This window comes from Prosopis cineraria, unplaced genomic scaffold (assembly GCF_029017545.1).
Source record: "Prosopis cineraria cultivar Desert tree isolate PC_DT_omini unplaced genomic scaffold, ASM2901754v1 PC3, whole genome shotgun sequence".
Lineage (NCBI taxonomy): Eukaryota > Viridiplantae > Streptophyta > Magnoliopsida > Fabales > Fabaceae > Prosopis > Prosopis cineraria.
Genome location: NW_026555334.1, coordinates 46,345,960 through 46,368,704, shown reverse-complemented (window position 1 = coordinate 46,368,704; position 22,745 = coordinate 46,345,960). Strand labels below are relative to the sequence as shown.

Here is a 22,745-nt window from a genome sequence, read left to right as displayed (position 1 = left end):
ATCAACCAACTGGCTTTGATCGGGCCTAGCCCTCCAGGGGCCTCCTAGTCTAGACCTCTGGCGCCAACCAGGACTAAACTGCCACATTGGGTTTAGGATTTAATGGCCAACATTGACAAGGATAAGATGGATGACACCGATCGAGATTAGACCTCTGACACCAACCAAGATTGGATTGCCAAAGCCTACTAGAACTGGATGGCCAACTTTAATCGAGATCGAATAGTTGGCTTTGATTGAGATTGGATGCTAATGCTAACCCAAACTTGACCACCTACAATGATTAGGACCACCCTCTTATGCCACTTTGTGCCTGTTTACTGTCATTGTCATTCGATACCAATCTAGTGTCGTAATCTAGTGTCAGTCCGCTACTATCTTTTGATGTTGGACCATTGCATCTAACCAATGTCAGTTCATCACCATTGTCTGGGATTGATTTTTGATCACCATTTTCGATTCATTTGCCTTTGTTTTCTAGCACCAAACGGTATTGTTAATAGGGAATGGTATCATCATCAATGTCTAATCCATAGCCCTTAGACTTCTATAATAGGATAATCTGAGTCAATTGAGATTAGGCTGCCACCTTTGATCTTGAATAGACTGTCAACTTTCACTAGGACTAGATCATTGATGTCATTCTAGTTGCCTTTAAACTTAAATATATAATTTAGAATTTAAAATTTTATTTAAGATCCAAACAAAAAATTTTAATATTATAATTTGAAAATTTTCATATCATCCAAACAAAGATTTTGAAATCTATAAATTTTAAATGTAAGATTTCAAATATGCCATTTCAAATTTAAATTTTTAATATAAATTCACCCATTCAAATGCAACGTAAATGAATTTATGTGAATGCCAAAATAATGTTTAATTAAGGGTTTGAGAAGGCCCATCGCCCACTTTAGAAAATCCACGTGCTTCTCCATTACTTGATGATCATTCCCATCACGATATTGAAAAGCTTAACAACTAAACCAGACCAACTAAGGAGGAAAGTGGCATTCCATAGTGGGGCAGCTGGGATGCTGTATCTTTCTAAAATAATCTAACGTGATTTTAGTTTAACATTTTTCAAGTTCTAAATCAAAGTTAGTTCTAGCCACAGGAATCGTGTGATTTTTTATATCTTCAAAGGTAAGAGCGACTTGGTCTAGTTAGCAAATTACTATTTCCTCAAGTAGGCTAAATCAGGAATCATGTGCTATTTGACATCATATATATTTCATCAACTGGAGCAATAGTAGACACTTGACTATTCAAGATTTTCATGTCTTCGTATATCTTGTTTTAAATTGTAAATGTTCAGATATGGTGGTGTAAAAGTACAGGTGTACTAACCAGAGAATAAGTCAAAACCTGGGAATGACTTTCAAGTTCTTGGTGGTCTAAGAAACAAGTTGAAGACATCCCACAGGATAACCTCTTCATTTTTAGGTACAAGCTAACTTAAAGTGAGTAGCTTTTTGGTGTATAAAAGGGGCAAGCTCATGCAATTCTCAATGCGAAACCGATAATCTCACTCTTTCCATCCCCTTGAACATGAAGATGGTTCTCATTTTAATAATTCTACTCGGTCTGCTAAACAATGCCTCAGCACTCATGAGTGCTTGTCCTGACTGTGGTGGCCTTCAAGTTCCATACCCACTGAGCACTAATGAGGAGTGTGGAGATTCTAGGTATAGAGTATACTGCAACAATGGAAGTCTAGAGTTCTTATCAGCCACGGGGGTTTACTATAAGATTCTGAGAATTGACCCAAGTGCTTGTAAGCTGGTGATTAAGCCACCGGTAATTCTGAAGGACACGTGTTGCACTTCTGATCTGCGTGAAGGGGGTCTATTGCTTGATGAGAAGTTGCCATTTAATATTTCCACTCAAAACGTTGTGATGCTGTTTAACTGCTCTGATAACATACTCCAGTCTCCTCTGAATTGTTCCTTGAACAGCATCTGTAGGGAGTTTGAGCAGAAGGTGAAGGAGGGAAGAGGATGCATGGATACACTTTGCTGTCATTACTTGAAAGATTCAGCCATGACGTCTCATAGAATTAGAGTCAGGCTTGGAGGCTGCACTGCTTACACTTCTGTGGTGGATTCTGAGCCTCATGACTCTGTTGCTTCCTGGAATTATGGCATTGAGCTTCAGTGGCTGCCTCCTAATTAACTGGCCTCCATCCTGACTTACTGTTTGTCAAAACTGTTGTTTCTTTGTTTCATTCCCATGCATGTTCCTTGGCTTTATTTTAGTCTTGGTTTTCTTATAGTTGGTGTTTGAATAAACATAAACTTTCTAGTACTTATTGTACCAGCAGTGCAACGGCTAATGTTGGAAGAATCGAATACTAAACATGGTCAAAAGGATGCCGACCTTTCTGAGTCTTTCCTATTTTTATTGCTACATTTCTTCATTCCAAATGCAGCAAAAGAGCACTGGGGAGAGCAGTAGTGGGGTGGTGATCAATATTAACAACTTGTGGGCAAATTCTTGAAATTTGCCTCATCTTTGCATGTATAAAAAGGATGAGATCCTTCACGGGTTCGGGTTTGTTTTGGTTATAAACGTACGTAAGATCTCAATATATTGTCTTCTAAATTTACAAATTACTTGGTCAGATACTATATATTATTCATCTTTTAGAACAAATTGATAGTCTTATATATTAGTCATTTTGCATAAAAAGGGTGGAGCGTTAATTATTTATTGCAACGATGATCCTCGATTACAATTTAGAAAAACTTTTTTTTTTTAAAAAATGCATGCTTTTAAATGGTGATAAATTTTAAACGTTATTTTGTTTTAATGATTTAACTACTCCTTGGGAATGTTATAAGATAGTTAGAAGTGCTAAACTGTATTAGAGTTTAACAAGGGATCATTCTCCAGTATAAGAATCTTATTCTGGGATCGAAGCCACTGAGTATGAGTCTTTTGACGCATCGCACACTGATGGGTGGGGGAACGCATATGGATTGAACAATTTATTTTGAAACTTTTGAAGTCGAGTTTCTATTTGAAGTTGGTGCAATGGAATGTACGGGAGATATAAACTATGTTGAGTTGCGTAATTAATCTTATGGAGAAATATCTTTCGTCCAAAAAAAAAAAAAACTCATGGACAAATATGTAATGATAAATGTCGGACTTGATTATGCACTAATTAACAAAGCTTTGAATAATTGGGTTAGCCACTACCGTGAGTGAATTAATGCGAATGTCAAGGTAATGTTTAATTAAAGCTTTGCAAAGCCCCATCACCCATTTTAGAAACTCTAGATAGTCCTTCCCATTAAGATATTAACAAGCTTAATTAACAGACGACCACTTGTGCAAAGCAGATTAGCAGAGCAAGCAAGGAGCAAGGTGGCACTCCATAATGGGGCTGATATGTTGTATATCTTTTTAAAATAATATAGAGCTATACAGTTTAATCATTGCTTAAAGTCTAAATCAAAGGTAGTATTTTAGCCACATGTAATGGATACAGATTTTAATGGGATGCAAGGTTGTCAAGCTTAGAGTTTAAGTAAGCTCATATCATAAACTTGGAATTACTTCTATTAATTATTAGTCATTAAAAGTCTGTAATTAAATCATTTAAATACAAAATATAATCATAATTTGATTTAAATATATTTTAAATACAGGGTTAAAATATAAGTATACTTGCGATGTTGTTTTTTCAAGGTGCATTTGGTATCTTGAAGTATTTAAAGGCACAATTTTTAAAAGTGACATTTTTTAAAATCATACAAAACCATCTTGCCATGATTGAGGCAACACTTTGACTATTAATTAAGCATTTGGACTGTCAATCTCATATCTCATTTGCAATGTTAGATCTTGTTCTTCCTCATCCCACCTCACACCACACGTCCTTTCTTCTTCATCATCTCATCTTGAATGGCAACCAACCTCCTCATCCCCCTCCTCTCTCGATCTCTCTCCATCTCAAGCAAGAGAACGACAACTTGCAGACCCTTGAGATTTTCTAGGAATGGGGGTTTCTTGCTTGAGCTTGTGATGATGCAGTAAGTGGGTTTCCTCCACATCTTCATCGTACCATTGATGGAACTTAGTGACCATTGAGTTAACTACATCCTCGTGGGCATAAATCGATTGCTTTCTTGGGTTTCGATTTTAATTTCATATTCTTGGGTCCCCGCAATATAACAATATAATTCTTAGGTTTTAGATTGTTTTCTTAGATTTTTGACTTTGACTTTGACTTTAATTTTGACTTTCTTTTTCGAGTAAGGGTCCCTTCTTCAATTTCTTCAAGTAATGGTTTTATTGTTAATTGGAATTAACATTAGAACAGTGCTACTCTCTTGATTGGATCAATACAAAATCTTATTGTGCTTGTCGAGACAGTGCTCTCTCTCTCTCTCTTCATATTTTTTTGCGAAGTAGAAAGCATTTGGCGGTCTTTTTTTTTTGGCATTAGTTTCAGTCTCTTGCTTCTTCAAATGCCATTACAAGAAGGAGAAGGTACTGGTCCTTGCTCGTTCTACTACTCCGTCTCTGCTTCTCTTCTATTTGACTAGATTTGATCTAATGTCTTCAAGTGCTCCGCCTCTACTTCTTGTGGGTTTCATTGTTGATTGGGATTAAATTGCTCATTTTTTAGTCTTTAGATATCATCTAAACATTTAGAAGTAGGATTTGGATGTTCGTGAATGATGGGAGAGATGACGACGATCCAGTTCTTGTTTCTAACTAGTTGAGCTTTGAGTGCTTGTTTGGATGTTTTTTTTCTTGACTAGAAAGTTATGGAATCTCTCTAATTTATGCTTCTCTAGGTCCTTTTTTATGTATTTCCAGAATTATTTTCCCTTTTTAAAGATCTACATCATATTGAGCTTATCTACTCTTATCTGATTCTCCATTTATTTGTTGTTTATTTACTGTGTAAGTTTAGGAAATTATGCTAAAATTCAAAGATATCAGAGGTGCAAACACTATTGAGTTCTCATGCTTCGATTGGCATGATGGAGAAAGGAGAAGATCTGAAATAGCAAGTGATGTGGCAACCAAATATGAGATTGATGGTCAAAACATTTTACTTAATGGTCCAAGTGCTTTACTTAATGGTCAAAGTAACTCCTTAGTCATGGCAGGACATATTTGTACAATTTCAAAAAACGTCAAGATAAAATTGTATCTTTAAATACTTTAGGATATCAAGCGCACCTTAAAAAAAACATCAAGGGTATATTTATACTTTTACCCTTAAATATAAGGCGTTGGAATTAAAATTCATCCACATTTATAGATTATCATACTTAATATAGGAAATTCAAAATAGGGCAACTTATTATTTGTATTTTTTTGGGTTAAAATTAGTTTTAACTTTTTTTAGTTTTATTTTTCTTTAACTGAGTCTCACCACTTTTATAAATCAAGTTCTACATACTATATACTAAACTCGCTTGACTCAATAAAATATCAATGAGTTTTGTTAGTTTGATTGAGTTTGTATTTAGTTCAAGTTTATAAGCTAGTTGATATAATTAATTTTATAGTTCAAAATATAAAAATGAAAAACTTGAGAAGTTAACTTACGAGTTTGACAACAATAATGGGATGGGTCAGGAATTAGGTCAAGGCTTTTTGATGGAGGAGGAGAGGAACACAAGTTAATATTATGCATGTGAGAATGCTTAAAACTTTGCTCTTCTTCCAGTGACATTCTTCCTCTTTATGCTCTGATATTGTTCCCTACTTCCTTCTGCACTTCTTATTTTTTGTATTTCCCTTCACTTTTATGAATTGAGACTGGAGCTGGAGTGGTTTTTATCTTAACAATCTCTTGGCATCTGATGGATCGTGACACAGCCTTAAGACCTCAACATTTGTCCACTAAAGATTCAGTGAATGTGCTTTAGATTACTTGATCTAGTTGCAAAATACTATTTCCTGAAGCAGGCTAAATCAGTAATCATGTGTTATTTGATTTCATATTTCATCAATTGAATATACAAGACACAAGACACTTGACTATTCAAGATTTTCGTATATTGTTTTATTTAAACTATATCATGTACGAGACATTAAAAATTAATAGAAGTTAAATATTAAATAAACACTTATTGAAATATTTGTAAATATTATGCTAAGATGTATTTTAACATACTTGAATTGTTTAGACTAAAAAAAAAAATACATATCTTCAAAATTAAAAGGACATAGAATAATGATGAACTTTGAAAACTTTGATTATATTATAAATATAGATAAACATAACATGGTTGATGAGTTCTTTACTTCTCGTATTTATAACTTACTGACTGAGACATGACGCTATCATTAATCACAACATATTGTTTACATGTGTACAAGATTATAATTACATCGCATTTAAATTTCTTCATTCGAAATGCTAACAGAGCGCACTAAAGAGAGGATTGGAGGGATAGCGAATCTAAACAATTTGTTGGGGGCAAATTCATAATTTTTGCCTCATCCATTTATAAAGTAAAAGACTAAAATTATACACAAAGTATTGATGCATATGACCAAACTTTACCAGGTCTTGTCTTTGTCTTAATAGGGCTAGACTGTTTTTTCGATGAACTTGCAGTGTCTTCCCTCATTGATGGCAAAGGAAGCAATGACGAGATCACACTCCTGTTTACATTTATAATATTTAACAACTGAGATGGGAAAAGTGTCAGTCTATGCAGCAGCACTAATGAAAAAAATTCAACAATGATTCACGAGAAGGATTACCTGGTTTTAGGGTTCTTTATCGGTATCGGTTGAGTTAATTTCTTTGCTTTAGGCCCTCATGCATTGGAAATGCCGGTTGCTTTTGACACATCAACCAGACAATTCAAGTCTGATTCTGAAGAATCGCTCGTTACAACCACTAGCTCATCGCAATCATCTGTTCCGGTCAACTCATTCAGGTTCTTTTGTAAATCATCATATTCCTGCCTATCCTCTATTGCAATGTGGCTTCAGTGGAATGCTGCAGGCATAATTTTGAAGGTTCGAACGTTTGAGAAAATGGTCTGCTTTCTGCTTCCCATTGTCCCACGAGGTTATCACCACTGCTTAAGCTGTCTTGCCTCTTCAACATGAGGCTATCATAGCAATCCCCACAAATTGATACCTTATCTTCCTCCTTCCAGTTCACCCTATGACCACCAACAACAATCGGCCATGCATTTAAATTCATATTCATTTATTGGAGATCGAGGCTTCGTCTTTTTAGCTTTGGTGTAGTCTTCTTCTGGCCCTATAATCATCCCACATATCAACAAATTTTTGGCTTTGAAAATTTTCAGAATAGTAACATGTTTTCATTTCAAATATCATTGGACTAAATATTGCTGATGGAACTAGGACCAATGTATGGCTCACCTCCAGGCTACATGAATCATCTCTTGGTTTCGTACGACCTCCTGACATCCAACTTGCCTATTTAGGAAAAGGCCTATGAGATCTGGGTCTTGGTATTTGAGAACGTCGAAATTGTTCTGCTTCTCTCTCCTTTCTCGACAAGGCTGCCGTTAGACCAGCAATCTAACAAACAAGGCGGTGAAAGCACTTAAAAAAATGGCTCATTAAACTATTTAAAGTATAAAGTAGAGGGAACTTCGCAACAACATGCTCTTTGAGCTCTCTCACATCAGTGTTGTCTTTGTTACCACGCAAAGCTTCGAGTCTAACGGAGGAGAAACGTTCGGCAAATTTCAGCGTGCTAATGGTTTCTTCAAGAGCTTCAGGCTCTGGACTCACGTGAACAAATACGAGTATCTTAGCTTGTCCTCCTGACATATACAGAAAGAACATCCTTCAATAACAGAAGAGCCAGCACAAAACTAGGTAAAGAAATAGGAGAAAATTGATACAGGAATCCTACCAAGAGAATGTTGAAGAAGTTGAGTAAGTTTACTGTTCCTGTAGGGAACATATGAATTCTTTTGGGACAGAGAAGAAATAACATCTCCAAGGGCAGAAAGTGACTTCTTGATATGCTGAGCCTCCTTAAGCCTGTCTCCTGTGGCCTCAGACTTGTCAACTCTCGCTCCCTGCAAGGTCTACCAAGTGCATACACCCCCGAACTATACTTCCTGATGTTACTTCTCTTCCTTCGACATAAACTATCATGCAGCTGCAAATACAATTGAAATTTTTCATGCGCTTATCATCACATTACAAATCACATATTCTTACTTTCATACCATGTTTGTCGTACTTGTGAGAACGACTACCCTGATCGTTCGTGCCTGTAGCACCGACAGCTCGATTCTTTTGTCCCGTGTGCATCAAATATATGACATCCGAGGTCGACGAAACAGGAATGAGGTTTGCATCTGGCACGTTAATGCCATTTTGACTGCTTTTGCGAATTTCTAATGTGTCTGTTTGTTAAGGATACATAAAAGTTGAAAAAAATGGCATCCACATAGACCAATTTGTCAAAGGGAAAAAAGAAGTCGTTGAGGTGCCTAGCTGTCACTATTTTATTATAGTATTACTAGGTGTCAATATCATCATTGAGATTCACGAAGGAACGATTTCGATAGAAACCTAATTTGTTTAGAAATAAGAATTATTTTTCCTCAAACAAGGGGAGGGTAGAGAAGGATATCTCGTGTTAGCACCATCAATGGCTAGCAAGTCCCTGACTTGATCATTGTAAATCTCAAGCATCTGAACAACGATCTCATAGCGAAATGTGTCACTCCTCTGCCCCGAGAGAAGAAAAAGATCTCTGAGGGCTCTGTAGTTAACACCCATGTTTTCCTCCTTTTGGGCGTGTGGTCCAGACTGCATGCATCAATACACGGTAACTAAGAGGCCAAGAAAACATAAGAGGGAAAAGCTTAAGAATATTGATATGAAATTCATCTCACGCTCTCACCATAGTATATGTCTTTCCTGATCCTGTCCGGCCATACGCGAATATGCAGACATTGCAGCCATCAAGCACCGAAAGGATAAGTGGTTGTGTGTCAGAGAAAACCTCCTCTGCAATACGAAACACCGTTAATAACAAAACATACTGATTGGAAATAGTTTAGTGAAAATGCAAACGAAGACGAACCGTGTGTCGCAGAAGGACCAAACATTCTGTTAAAGCTAAATATTTTCTTCCCTTTCTTCGGAGGCGTCGTAATGACTGAGACGCTTCCTTCTTCTATTTTACTAACTGTGCTAATTTGTTTTGACTGCCCACCTAACAAGGGCCGAACTCGGCAGTAAACCGTAATACTTCCTGATCACATGCAAAAAGTTTACACATTCAATGCTTTTGAGAATCTGGAAAGCTAGGCCGAGTTCAATAATATGATAACACTTGGTTTTACCTTTCAAATCCTGCAAATGATTGTTGATCTTGCGGTTTTCTTCAACAACGCTATATATGCTGAAGCAGCAGAAGCTAGGCCTTGAAGGTGCTTACCTATAATTAAGGATAGCTATCAATTAGATAGATAAATGATTGTCCTCTGTCAAGGGATTTTGGCAGCATACGTACTTATATTGGCGAGATCCTGTTGCTAACGTTCCTTTAAAGAGTGCATTCCTTTTTTCGTATGATGGATGATTTTTTTCAATTCCTAAACATTTGACAGCATCAAATTTGTCATTTTCTGGACAATGTCGTGTCTTCATCAAATTGTAGGAAAATCAGGGAGCATCTTACCTGGATCTCTCTATATTGTTGTTCCACCAACCCTTGTTGCTTCAAAAGCTGTTGCCTGCTTGATGCCTTATTATTAAATTTGAACTTTTCAGCATCACATTCTTCTCGTTCAAGCCTCACATCTTCCATGTCTTCCATCTTAAATAATATGGCAGAACAAAAAGTTCACGCGGTTCAAATCTAAGAACCAAGATATTTACATTGTAAACTGACTAAATTTTCTATAATTGGAATCCAACTTTCACCTTTTCGTCTTTAGAAGCATCTTTCTGGGTGGAATCCTCTGTTTCAGATGCTTCCTTATCTCCTGAACCTATTTTCACCTGCAAGTTTTCAAATTCTTGTCAGAAGAACCACAGTTTCGAATGATCACGTAGAAAAAGAGGTTCAAATTGCAGAAACCGCTTCCTGTTGGGTTGCCATGCGTCGTTCCAACTGCTCCGTGAATTTGCTAAGCAGAGACTCCACCATCTGTTATATAACCAAAAATCAATAAGTAAAAAAATAGACAAATCAAGTAAAACAAATCAATCCTTTCAGTGAATTAAGGCATTGGGGTGGAGAAGTGGAGTGCATGTAAAAGCAAACAAGAACCCTTACAATGGGAATTTCTTCTGACTTCTTGTCAGATAAATGCTCGCGAAGTAATGAATTCAAGTAGTGAAGGGAACCCTGCAGATATCAAGCCAATAATAATCATACACGGATCGTCATGCTTATTTCTATTTTAGAAAAAAAGAAAAGAGTAAATGATCATGGACGATGAATTTCACAAACCCCTTCATTATGATCACGCCAAGGATCACTGCATACAGAAATGTCAGTGGCGCTTGACGTCGAAACGGTCCGTGAAAAAGAATTGATGGATGGTTCCAAGTTTTTGCGCAGAAATGGTTTGACAGAGGTAGGTGGCCTTGCGTTTCCACCGTATCTCCATGATCCATGCTTGTCTCCCTCTATCCATTCGCTGTATGACTTCAATGCAAAAACACAGTTCACTATCCTCCCACAATTCCCTCCCTGCTATGATTTAATAATAACAATAAGAAAAATGCACAAGCACTGGTTTCAATCTAATGATTTCATCACGCTACGGAAGATAACTTGCGTTTGTTTAGGTGTCAAGTGTGAAAGTGTGCATATACACTCACTCACTCACCTCTTCGAAAGCAGAAGCCTCGAAGGTGGGAAGCCCCATCTCCCGCACAGCCACCAGAAAATTCGTTAAATTCTCAAGGTACTGATGCGCGGACAGTGCTGCCCCCTCCGGCATTGCATCAGAATTGCCGGCATCTTGAACTACCTAGCAATAATGAATGAATGGCACTGTTACTCTGGTGAATAGACCCTGAGAACCAGAGTGTACGGATGATAATTAAGTTGATATATGATGATGACTTGAAGACCTTGGGGACGGCTTCGGGTTGAAGTCTGTTAACCACGTTGCAAAGAATGATCCCACTGCGCAGTCCAATCCCGAATTCATCATTCGACGGCTCAGCTGCCAAGTCCTTCCCTCCTACTTCTCCCATCTTTCGCAGCCACCCATCTGCGTCGTACCTTCTAAATGCTGCCATCCACAAATTAAACAAACATATTTTTAATTTTGAAATTGAATACACACACAGCACACTAGAGAAATCAGATATTCATTCTGCAGGTTCAATAGGGATCGAATTAATGCATACAAGCTTCTTCAGCCTTCACGTCGTTCAGTCGGGTCCTATCCAGTTGAAGAAGAACGACGTCTGCCGCCCCATATACAACAGTGTGTCGCCTCGCTATTTCTGCCGCCATTGAGGAGTCTCGAGAATTCAGGCTTGTGAAAAAGCTAATAAATCAATGCACTCTGGGCTTTTTCCCTCTGATTCCGTCTCCCTGAATAATGACGTCTAATTAAACTTGAAAAGCGACACACCGAAGCTGATTCCGAGACTATCGCACTGTCGGGCTTAACGGTTTGTGTTAACCTTCCCACTTGATCTGTTTATCGGGAACGAATAGTTAATCTAGTTACTTTCATTTGATTCAGAATCTGAAAGTCTATTGGATAATATCTGACGAGTTACTAGAATGATAATTAATAACAAAATATCTACTAGAAAAACTGCTTCTGATTTCATGGAGTGATGCATCTTGAAGGATGTTAATGCTAAATAGCAAATTGTGGTAAACTACGTACATTCCATATTTCGCGGTATTGTTTTCACAATTTTCCTTTTCAGACGCAATATGGTACTGAAAGCCAGTCACTGCTACTATTACTGCCACCCTTCTCTAAAATCCGTTACATCCTCTAATAATGTGTTAACAATAATAATAAAAATAATTTAGTGATTTTGATGATACTTTATTGATCCCACACTTTAGCACCTTTTTCTCCCATCTAAAGATTGAACATTAATGACCATTAACTAATTGATATATATATATATATATATATATTATAATGGCACATAAAACTGAACTTTCACATAAAAGAATATCATATGAAAGATTATGTAGCCCATTACACAGATTGAAAAGAAAAACTGCGCAATGCATATAAATAAACCAATGCCAAGAGGGGGAAAAAATATATATATATGTGTGTGTGTGTGTGTGTGTGTGTGTGGACAAGCGCCATCCTTTACGCATCGTTATGTTTACATCAATTAGCCTCACTTACAGGCATCCAGCTCCGCGCACATGAGCTAGAATTGAGTTTGTGTACATCTTCTACTTCACCCATTTGCTTTAATTTAATCAATTAATTAATTCACATGTTCTTCAATCTCACACCCCCTAATTAATTAAATGAGTTTATCTGCCATCATTACTCTAATTTAACCAGTACAGTGAACTGAGAATAGCAGCAAAAAAAAAACTGTTAATTAAATCGGTGCATATTACATAATATATACTATGGGTCACGTGTTACGTGCGCGCGCGCACGATGTTATTGGATCTCCCTGATTAAGTAATAACCAGCCTTGCAGTGACAAAAGTACTAACCCAGTGCCAGTACAAGAACAACAACCTAACCAGCATAAAGTACATTTAAAACGTGACTAATTGCAGCTTTTGATGGGGAGAGGCCCTGTGTGTTGGGCAAAATGGCTATCATGGTTTATGAATGATTAGATGGCATATGTCTTTCTCCAGAACAAGCATATGCACGGTGGAGCCTTATTTCCAAATTGGGCTAGTTAATATCTACATTTGCATCATCTTCACTTCCCCGCAATATCGGCTTTTGAACATTTGCGTTTAAAAAAGAAAGTGGCTTATGCCTTTCAATTAATCATATAATCTTATCTCCCCTCTTTTTTATAACTTGATAAGCCCATGATTCGACTCGGCGATCAACTTTACAAAAACGGAGCTTTTAGCAAAAAGTAGTGCATAAGCTGCACACGGTAAAGGCGCACGCATAATTACATCAATGCCTTTACACCTAATCCAGAAATCATTCTGGTGATACACTCAGTCTAAACGAAATAAGTAAATAGACTGGTACTCATGCGAGTTAATGGTGAAATCTTAATCGTGTCAATGATAGCCTTTAGTTTGAAGCCACAAAAGTGTGGATCGATCGGTTTATTGGTAGGGAGTAGGAATGAAAATGAGGCTTTTCGTGGGAGTCACTGTTTCTACCAAACAATATGGCCTTCCGATTCATTCTTGACGCTGCTCATACCAAACCCAATCATCTAACTGAATCGAATATTTATATTAATAAAGCAAGTGCCATTTTTTCTTCGTTCAGCTAATAAATCGCATCGCCTATTTCCTCTATCTATCTCTGTGCATGTGTGTTATCTAACCCTACCAAAAACCGACAAATTAATCCCAAGTTTGAGGAATGGTTTTGCACAAGAAGATTTTGGAGTGGATGGGTGGTATAAAGGCAGCTGCAGGGTCCATTATATTAACCGAATGGTCTTTTAATTTGGGAAAGAAGCTGGTCCAGGTCCAAAAAACGTTCAGCGTATATGTGTAGGTGACCCACAGTTTTCAAAGTAAAAGGGAATGCAATGGCATGGGGTCTCAAAGTGAATGATGGAGAATTCATACACTATTGGTGCTCCAAGGCACCCGAGTCTGGTTAGGGGACAAAAGGCCCCTCCAAGTTCCTTTCTTATGCTATGTGGGGCAAGTGGAAATGCATACGAGATTCAATCTTATTTATTTATCATGAGGTCATTACTCCTTTCTTAAAAAATTAAGGGTGTATATTATATCTTTCTTTCCTTCCATTTACTGTGACCACACCATTTTATGTATGGGTGATCAAAATATCATTATCTCTTTTCTCAATAGACTAATATATTAGAATGTACAGTACATTTACTTATCTAGTTAGGATCCTCTCTAAATTTCTTTGATGTGGATATGACAGCTTCTTTAACTAATCCGTGATACCACTGTCTCTGACCAAGCAAACTTGTATTTGGCTGTGATATTATTTTGTCAATGAACTATTACACTCTCGTAGGACGCAGTTCTTCAATGTGAATGAAAAGGGATAGAGCGCCTATAAACTCGCCAGTACCACATTAGCCCAAACAATCATTTTCCTGAAATCCCCAAAATACAATTCCTCCTCTCGTAGGTTTGCGCTATTACGGAAAATGATAGCTGGTTTTTTTTTTTTTAATTCCCCTGATACGATTGACAAATCACGGGATGTGTAATTATTTCCTTGTTATCTGAATGCTTAAACAGATCCACGATAGGAATGAAATTCCTCGATGGCGCTACTTCCTTATTTGGTAGCAATGACTTCAATACCTCATTGAAGTTTTGATTAAACGGGATGCAGCCGGGTTCGATAACCCTGTGATTTTTATTTTTAATTATATAATCTGAATCTGAATATATACAAGCATATATATGCGCTTATGTCCTTCATTGGGGTTCTAATATAATCAAATTTGTTTATTTGTTTTTGTGCGAGAACAGACGGTAAGGGGAGGAAACGTCAGCAGCAATCGCGGTTTCAAAAGGGGGGGGGGTGGTCGGTAGAAGGAAAGGTGTTTGGATGCTTCAGAAATGAAGATTGTGTGGTTAAGATGAAGGTAGAGATGTATCTCATTGTTCGGAGGAGAGTTTTTGATAGTTTAATAGAGGAGGATGAGGAAATTGAAGTGGTGAAAATTTCACTAGGTCGAAGCCAAAAAATGGCATCCATGGACGGCAGAAAAATGGAAGCGAATCTTCATGAAAGAGGAGTAGGACTACACATACGCAACAAAGAGAAGAGGAAGATGGAGAAGTACGTTATTTGTTCAGAGTGCCACCAAGGTGGAGATAACGGCCTGGTGTTACATTGTGAACTCGGTGATTCACCAGCCCACACATATTGCGTTGCTCTGGGACGGGAAGAATCTGAAGGTAATTGGTATTGCGGTGGATGTACACCAGTTGCTTTGGGATCTTCATGTCCCAAGTTCAAGAACGTGTTGCTGGTTGACATATGCCAGAGTCTACCTGGTAGAGCATCACCTGTTGCACACGTTCGAGAAATCATAGAACTTCACTTGATGTGTTCACCTTTTAGTCAAGGATTTGGTAACCTTTCATCTAGATTTTCGAGCAGATGTGTTGAGGGAACTTCTCCAGTATCCGGCGGTGGACCACCAACTTTATCGGAGAGACGCTGGACACACCATCAAATTCAGCAACTACTTCAAAACCGTAGAATTAATTCTACGACTAGCAGAAGAAACAGTATTTTAGCCACCAATTCAATCAGTAACTTCCATAGTTTACAAATTGATCCAAGCAGGGAAAGAGCCACTCAACGTTCAGGGATGCAAGATGTGGGAACATCATATCATATCACACATGCTTTGAGGAGAGACAAGGCGACAATATTTATCCACGCATGCAGGGTGGGGACCCTTTGGCAATGAGAGTAAGCAATGCCAGGAGGTCGGTGGTTCAAGATTCAACATCAAGCAACAGACCTGTGACTAGGAAGGGCATTGCGGCCTAAACTGTTTGACGATTCAGGTCATGGTCCTTTCAAGGACATTGTTAGGAGTTCTACACACACCATATTAGCTGCTTGCGGGCTTGAGCACAGAAGGAGCGAGATTTGCTCCGCACCTCCACCGTCCATCTATCCGCACGTTGAACTAACGAATGGTGGACGAACGAGTCTGATTAAAAGAAGCTGCTCATCTGGCTATAATTATTTTGTTGGGGATGTGGTGAAGAGGATCATGGGTACATGAATTCCCCGAAGGTTACGTTTAGGACTTCAGGCATTATTGCAGTGTCTAAAAGCACGTCGTTTTTCGTTTGGTGTCGAGAACAGTATATCATACAAGCGGTAATGCATGTAGAAATATGAGCCACTAACCTATGAAGATTGCCTATATATTAGTTCCCTGTAAGCCGCAAGTCTACATACGTCACTCTCGTTTTCAAAAACTGGTTATTGCATTAGAGCGAATTGCTTCTTGTGACTTGAAAGAAAACAGAGGGGAAAATATGCATCAGCGCCGCGGAATTGAAGGAACAATTTCTTTTTTTCTTTTTGGCCAAAGGAACAATTCTTTTCCATTGAAGCTTTATGACCTAATATTAAAGGATCACAGGGACCAGAATACTTCAGTTCACATACAGCATAAATTACACTCGTAACCTTATTCCATTCTCATCAAATACTTCGACAACGTCACTAGACAAACCATAAGTTGCAGGTAAGCCATCTGTGTTTTAAAGTGCGTTGATGCAGCAGCCATCATGATGAACTTCATAAATTGTCATCAAATATGGTGGACAGCAACAGCCCATGAACAAATTCACATCTTTTCGCCCTCTCTTCCTTATCCTTGACTGATAGGGGAGACGTCTCTACATTTCTGAAACAGCAATACCAGACATTTTAGATACTAACAGAGACTGAGATAACCTTGCAAGATGCCACGTCACATGATAGGTATTAACTAGAGAAAAATACAATTTTTGAAATTCCTTTTGGATACATCACTTCTGAAATTTGGATTAGTTAAAACTGTCACTTATATTTTTATCATCATAATAGATTTTTCCTGTCCCACTATATTGCACCTGAGCATTTTGCAAAAGGATAAACTTACATACTTAATTTTATATACTTAAGGTACTTGTTTCCAATTAAATTAAGACATATTTATTATTTATAAATTATTTATTCTACAATAAATTCTTATTAATGTTATTAACACAATAAATTACACTTGTTTTGATTTAATCAGATGCAAGTACATTAAGTATATAAGGCTAAGCACCTAAGTCTTGCCCTTTTGCAAATCCAGATCCCTCACATTTGAGATCTTAATTTAGACTGCCTTAGAGGCAAACAATTACTTGCTATATTTAAGATTATATATGTTTCTCCAAACATAAGGATAAAGCATGCATGTTTACTGCAACTGGAAGCCACTCATGTATCGCAGAAGTTATAATTGAAATATTTTTTCCAAAAAAAAAAAAAGCAAGTATTCTACAATCTCCCATAATGTTAATACTCTAGATTCATCTACTAAACATCAATATAAATTTATAAGCTTCATAAGTACCTAGCAGGGGCCTGGCACCATCTTTACCATACCCATGCTTCATAGCTTTAAAGTTCAAACATTAAATATAAGCTGGGCATTTGGTGTTGCCAGAAAGGAATATTAGCATGCAAACAAGCAGAATTGCAAGAAAAGGAGATGCAATTGAAAACTCTATAGACATACCGTTTTGAAACAGTTTCATTTGAGATTTTCTTGGTTGACCTTGATTCAGTAGGAAAGTGGGTCTGAGCACAGGCCAATTCATCAGCTACAGGCAATATAAACGATGACAGCAATGGATCGGCAGCTGCATTAGAAGAGGACACTGTACATGAGGACCCACCAAAAAGGGATTGTAAATTTCCTTCTCGCAGCTCCTTCCTCAATAGCGATAGAGTTGAATAAGATCCACCTTTACGTGATTTCCTCTTGCGCTGCATGTGGTCTCTAGTTAAGGTATTCAATGCATTATAGATCAACACCCTGGTCTTGATAAAGATGCATGGAATGCAAAAAGGACATTACTCCCAGACATGCCAAGAACAAAAAAAGCTATTGAAATATTCTGAAATCAGTGTTGTAACATTTTTTTTAATAGCAACAGGGTTAAAGTGTGTGCTTATAATTAAGGCTACTGCCATTAAGCATTTATTCATTACTAATTATTAGTGTGTGACTGGGTTTAGCATAAATTAAAACATAAATCCATTTAGAAAACCATAAACCTTACTATCAAGTAAAGAGGTTCCTTCCAAACTAATTTGTGATATCTTTCCATAACCCGAATGAAAGAATAATTTTCAGTTAAACAGCACAGAAATATAAAAGTACTCAAATAACTTGAAGTCTTGAACCTTCTGCAACATGTCCCACAATGCAATAAAACCTTAATAAATGCTCAAAAAATGAACTTGCAACAAAATGAACAAAAAAGTGTTAAAGAAAACTGAACAGTCGGCACACAAAACTTAAAAGAAAAGGATATCTTGAATATGCTTCCATGCTGTAGCGTTATGTGTGCAACCATATCAAACCCCACCCTCAATGCACAAACCGGACATACCTGCAAATGGAAACACTCCAATCACCAAAAGTCACAAATGATTTTCCCACTACGCTGGGAAGGAATGTATAACGTTTTTTCCAATTGAAAAATCATTAGCTCAGCTTAAACTTAACTTTGTAAGATTCAGAAAAGATAGAATCTTTAACTTCCAAGTCCTTAAATCAACATTCCCAAGCATACATCACTAATCCCTGACTCTCATGAGGAAAAAAGCAGAGAAGCAAAATTCATATCATATTACTAGTCATGATGATAAAAATAATCATGTGCATGAGTTGCTCCATAATTCCACAACTTGTTTAAACATGATCCATAGCTGACTCTGAAAATAGCAAGAGTCATTTAGTATCTATGACTCCCAACTAGATTAATTGCATTATTGCATCCTGGTTTTTATTAGAAATAATCATCACATAAAAAATCATGACATTCAGACATGAATATGACAAGAGTCTTAAATAATGCTGGATAGATAAAGAATCATCCAATCATCATACTATTAGAACAAAAGTGGTTGACAACTTGACATAAATCACTACAAAAAGCCTAACTTCTCAGATTTGCAAAAATAAGTCTTTGAAGTGATTTTAAAAAAAAAAAATCTACACGGGCATTGCAGTTTTGTTCGAACTTCAACTAGATGTTTGCATTAAAGAACATACCCACTTGACCTAAAATTAAGCTCCCAGAATACTAATCGCATGGATAAACTAAAATTCATCAAAGCCTAAATTGTTACGAGGTATCCATTAGATGCCTGAGACAGATATGATGAAATCATACATGTACTAACTGAGCAATGTGTAGGCAATAAACACTATGAACACCATCAGTTGCTTTGTAGTAAAAAGTAGAGTGCCTGGTGAAATTAGTCATACCCCACTTTTAGCCTCCATGGGATGCTCTTCATCGATGTGGCAGCATAATCCAACAATATCAAAATATTCAGAACAAAATGGGCAAAGAAACTCCTCCCTTATATCATCATCTCCATCATTTTCGTCAAAACCCATGAACATATCTACAGTAGCAGACTCTCACGTCAACAAAGCAATAAAAGAAATAGATGGTTAATAAGCACCAGAAAATGAAAATAATATAAGGGGGGTATGAGAGAGAAGGGAAAAGAGAATTTTGAAGCTTCAACAAGAGCCCGCCTTCAGTATTCCCGCGCCAATTTAAGGTTTCATGGATGAGTTATAATAACTGGCTTAGTTGAGTAAGATCATAGGATTAACCCACTTGTCTTTACTATTATAACTAATACTAGGCAATGAGAAATCGAATAGCAGTTTAATTTCTTCTGTTAACATTTCTAGCTGCAACAGTTATGCTTCTGATAGGAAAGAATTTCAATTTAACTTTAAACTTCTATCCCTTTATTTTTGCATCCTGATGAGAACATTCTCAAATCCCTTTCGCCCCTCCCAAAAGAATAGAAAATAACTAGGCCAACGTCTCTCAAGCAAGCTCCAGCTTTCTTATTTTTGACTCGTATGCGCATAACCTAAGGACAACGAAGGCTGTCCCATCGTAATAAATAGAAAAGCAAAATTGAATTTCCTAGAACATAAATCGAAGACAATTTCGTAAGAAATTAAAGAAGCCAGGACAGCGGAAAGGTGAATTGAAGAACCTGATCGGGATTGAAGAGCAGACTGGTAACGCTTAGAGGCAGATGAGAGACGAGCAGCCCAGGAAGAATCAGCATCCATGGCTCTTGTTTAATATTTAAGAAGCGACACTGCCCTGTCGATCAGAGTGAGAAGGAAGAAAAAAATTAGCGAACCCAAGAGATAATGATGGGAACACAGGGGTTCTGGAGGCTTCGTGAGGTTGAGGAAGTGAGCGAGTGAGGAGGAGGAGGAGAATGTCGAGGAAATGAGGTGCTTCTCCGGAATTTCACCGAACGAAGACGGCAAAGAGGAAAACATCCAACTAATATATATATTATATATATTCCTGGTCACTCTTGCTTTTATTTTTGCGCTGCTCGTAATTTTTAACTAACTATTCCACGGTTGATTCTATTTCAGTGTAAGAATCCGACACATTTCAGCTTGTCCATCTCTCAATTGATGTGTCTAATAATACCATAATAATAAATAATAAAATATTCTGAGAATAAAATAGAAAGAGTGTTATTAAATATTACTTTCGAATTCTAAAAACACTCGTAATGTAATAAAACAATTCGAAAAATATACAATAAAATGGATAGAGTATTAACTAACACCCAGAAAAATTAACTAATTTTAAGGCAAGTTTGTTTTGGATATAGTAAAAATTATATGTTTTTAAATAAAAATATAAATAATTTATATTACTTCAACACTAATTTTTATTACCTCCATCTCAATTTATAAAATACTTTTAAATAAAATTATGAATATTAATAAAACTTATTAAATATATTTTACAACTTTATTTTTTAAAAATAAAAATATTAACTTTTAAAAATATTTTTAATTTAATACTCTATTTATTAAAAAAATATTAAATAAAAATAATATATGAAAAGAGTGATATTAAAAAAATATTAATAAAATTTTAATTTTTATTAAATTATCTTATATTTTTTGACAATGAATCTCCTTAAAAAAAATTTATAACTTGAGGGAGAGAGAGTATTTTATGTTTATTTATACTTCTTTTGTTTATGCATACTTCTCATGTACCTAAGAGTAAGAAACATGTTTTGGCCCAAAAAAAAGGAAGAGAGTGAGAAACGTGGGAGTCCCTTTTATTATGGTTTTGGACTTCGGTCAATGAATCATCCAAGTCCAGCTCTGAACCCAAACCCGGGGACACAGGGTACAACGCCTACCCGCTCCGTTTTCCCTTTTTTTTTGGAGGGGGGGGGGGGAAGTTTGGGAGCCAACATGACTCGTTAGTTGGGGGGGGGGGGGAATTTTCAGACGTTGTATTATGAGTTTAACACTTTAACTAGTTTCGACGTCGGACTTTTAGTTTGGTCCACTGCGTGAGCGTGAATGATAAATTCATAACCATAACTCCTTTTAAAATATGCTTGTGTTTTTAACCAATGAACAAGACAGGTTGATGAGGAGAAGGAATTTCTCAGGGAAAGACACAGCAGCTAATGGCTAGACAGAATGGTTTGAGATATTATGGGTGACATGGCAGGCCTGTTCTGTTCTCATCCATGACAGGATACATCGAACGTTGTGGGAGAAGGAGGCAGTCACGCATTTTTCAAGACACTAAAGGCCTGTTTAGATAATTTTTAAAAGTACATTTAAATTATATTTAAAGTATATTTTTATTAAATTTAATAAATAGTTAAATCTCTCAAATAGTATTTTATTTTTATTTGTAAAAAAAAACTATCATTTTTTATTTTTTTATATAAGTAAAATTATATATTTTAATAAGCATTTATTACGTATTTTTTAAGTCATCCTTATAATTTATATTAATGAAAAATAATTAACGCATGCTTATATTGATTAACATAAGGTATTTTAATTTAATTTTTTTATTTTTAAATATAATTATTATAGTAATTAATTTTTTTAAACTATATGATACGTTTTTTTATATATAAAAATATATAAATATTTTATTAAATATAAATTAAAATTCAAACGAACACTGAAATACATCAGATGTTGTGGGAGACAATCGGTATGGGATGTCCCGCTTCTAATCACCTCACTTGATATTGCTGAATCCACTGCTTTCCCACCACGTTCAGTGCAATGTGTATACTGTGCCCTTGGGAAGTCCAATGTTACATATTATTAGCCCATGTTTACTTTTTCACTTTTCAAGGTCAACACTCCACACCAGATTTTATTACCCTTTTAAGTTCCTGTCTTGGGCATGTTCTTTTCTTTCCCTTCTATTAATATTAGTTAATTGGAATGTTAACTCCGGCATTGCATGAATAAATCTTAAACTATCAACTTATGTATTACATGGTTGTCCTTGATCCTGGCGCTCGTGATCAGAAATCGATCAAGATGACAATTTACTCTCACTATAAAATAAATATTTTAAAAATTTAACACAAATAAACAAAGCACACAACACAATAAAAGATATTTTATTCATCAAATCTTATCATTATTCCCGCAACAAAAAATCTTATCATTTATAAAAACTAAGTGAAAAAATTTTAAAAAATAATAATTTTTTATTACTTTTAGAAGTTTTTTATCACAATTTTTTCATTTTTTTTTTCTTGTCATCTAAATAAGGAAAAGTTTTCATTCCAAATACTGATGGCGGGTTTATATAGGCTGGCAGCCCATTGATAGCCCATACTATATTTCAACTTTCCCATATTGGGTGTTCATTTTACCACCACACTTTTCATGGGCTTCGCTAATGGAGCCATCTGCCCAAAATAACGGAGCCCCAACTCCTTCACAATCCGCTGTCACGTGATTTTCGGTACCCGCAAACTCCATCACGTGATTCCCTCAGCACCAATGTACCATGTGCCCGTGTC

General features: G+C 36.5%; 3 protein-coding genes and 1 pseudogene across 4 annotated transcripts; 2 read left to right on the top strand and 2 right to left on the bottom strand.

The window, feature by feature from the left end:
- The first annotated feature begins 1,357 nt into the window (after positions 1-1,357).
- Positions 1,358-2,420, top strand: LOC129304645 (wall-associated receptor kinase-like 20). Its single transcript, XM_054944367.1, has one exon. It carries the CDS (start codon positions 1,552-1,554, stop codon positions 2,173-2,175), a length of 624 nt encoding a protein of 207 aa, XP_054800342.1. The 5' UTR covers positions 1,358-1,551; the 3' UTR covers positions 2,176-2,420.
- Positions 2,421-6,300: 3,880 nt separating this feature from the next.
- LOC129305798 (kinesin-like protein KIN-14I) lies at positions 6,301-11,784 on the bottom strand (annotated as a pseudogene).
- Positions 11,785-14,129: 2,345 nt separating this feature from the next.
- On the top strand, positions 14,130-16,028 carry LOC129305796 (uncharacterized). 2 transcript variants are annotated; one of them, XM_054945894.1, is made up of 3 exons: positions 14,130-14,257; positions 14,375-14,475; positions 14,612-16,028. In XM_054945894.1, exons 2-3 carry the CDS (start codon positions 14,466-14,468, stop codon positions 15,562-15,564), a joined length of 963 nt encoding a protein of 320 aa, XP_054801869.1. In that variant the 5' UTR covers positions 14,130-14,257; positions 14,375-14,465; the 3' UTR covers positions 15,565-16,028. The 2 variants fall into 2 exon arrangements, with proteins under 2 accessions (XP_054801869.1, XP_054801868.1); XM_054945893.1 differs by having other exon boundaries at positions 14,157-14,475.
- Positions 16,029-16,166: 138 nt separating this feature from the next.
- On the bottom strand, positions 16,167-20,196 carry LOC129305797 (protein DEHYDRATION-INDUCED 19 homolog 3-like). The gene is made up of 5 exons (XM_054945896.1): positions 19,905-20,196; positions 19,147-19,289; positions 18,188-18,265; positions 17,386-17,642; positions 16,167-16,521 (listed from the first exon to the last, which is right to left on the bottom strand). The coding sequence occupies exons 1-5, from the start codon at positions 19,981-19,983 to the stop codon at positions 16,413-16,415; spliced, it is 666 nt and encodes a 221-aa protein (XP_054801871.1). The 5' UTR covers positions 19,984-20,196; the 3' UTR covers positions 16,167-16,412.
- Positions 20,197-22,745: the final 2,549 nt, after the last annotated feature.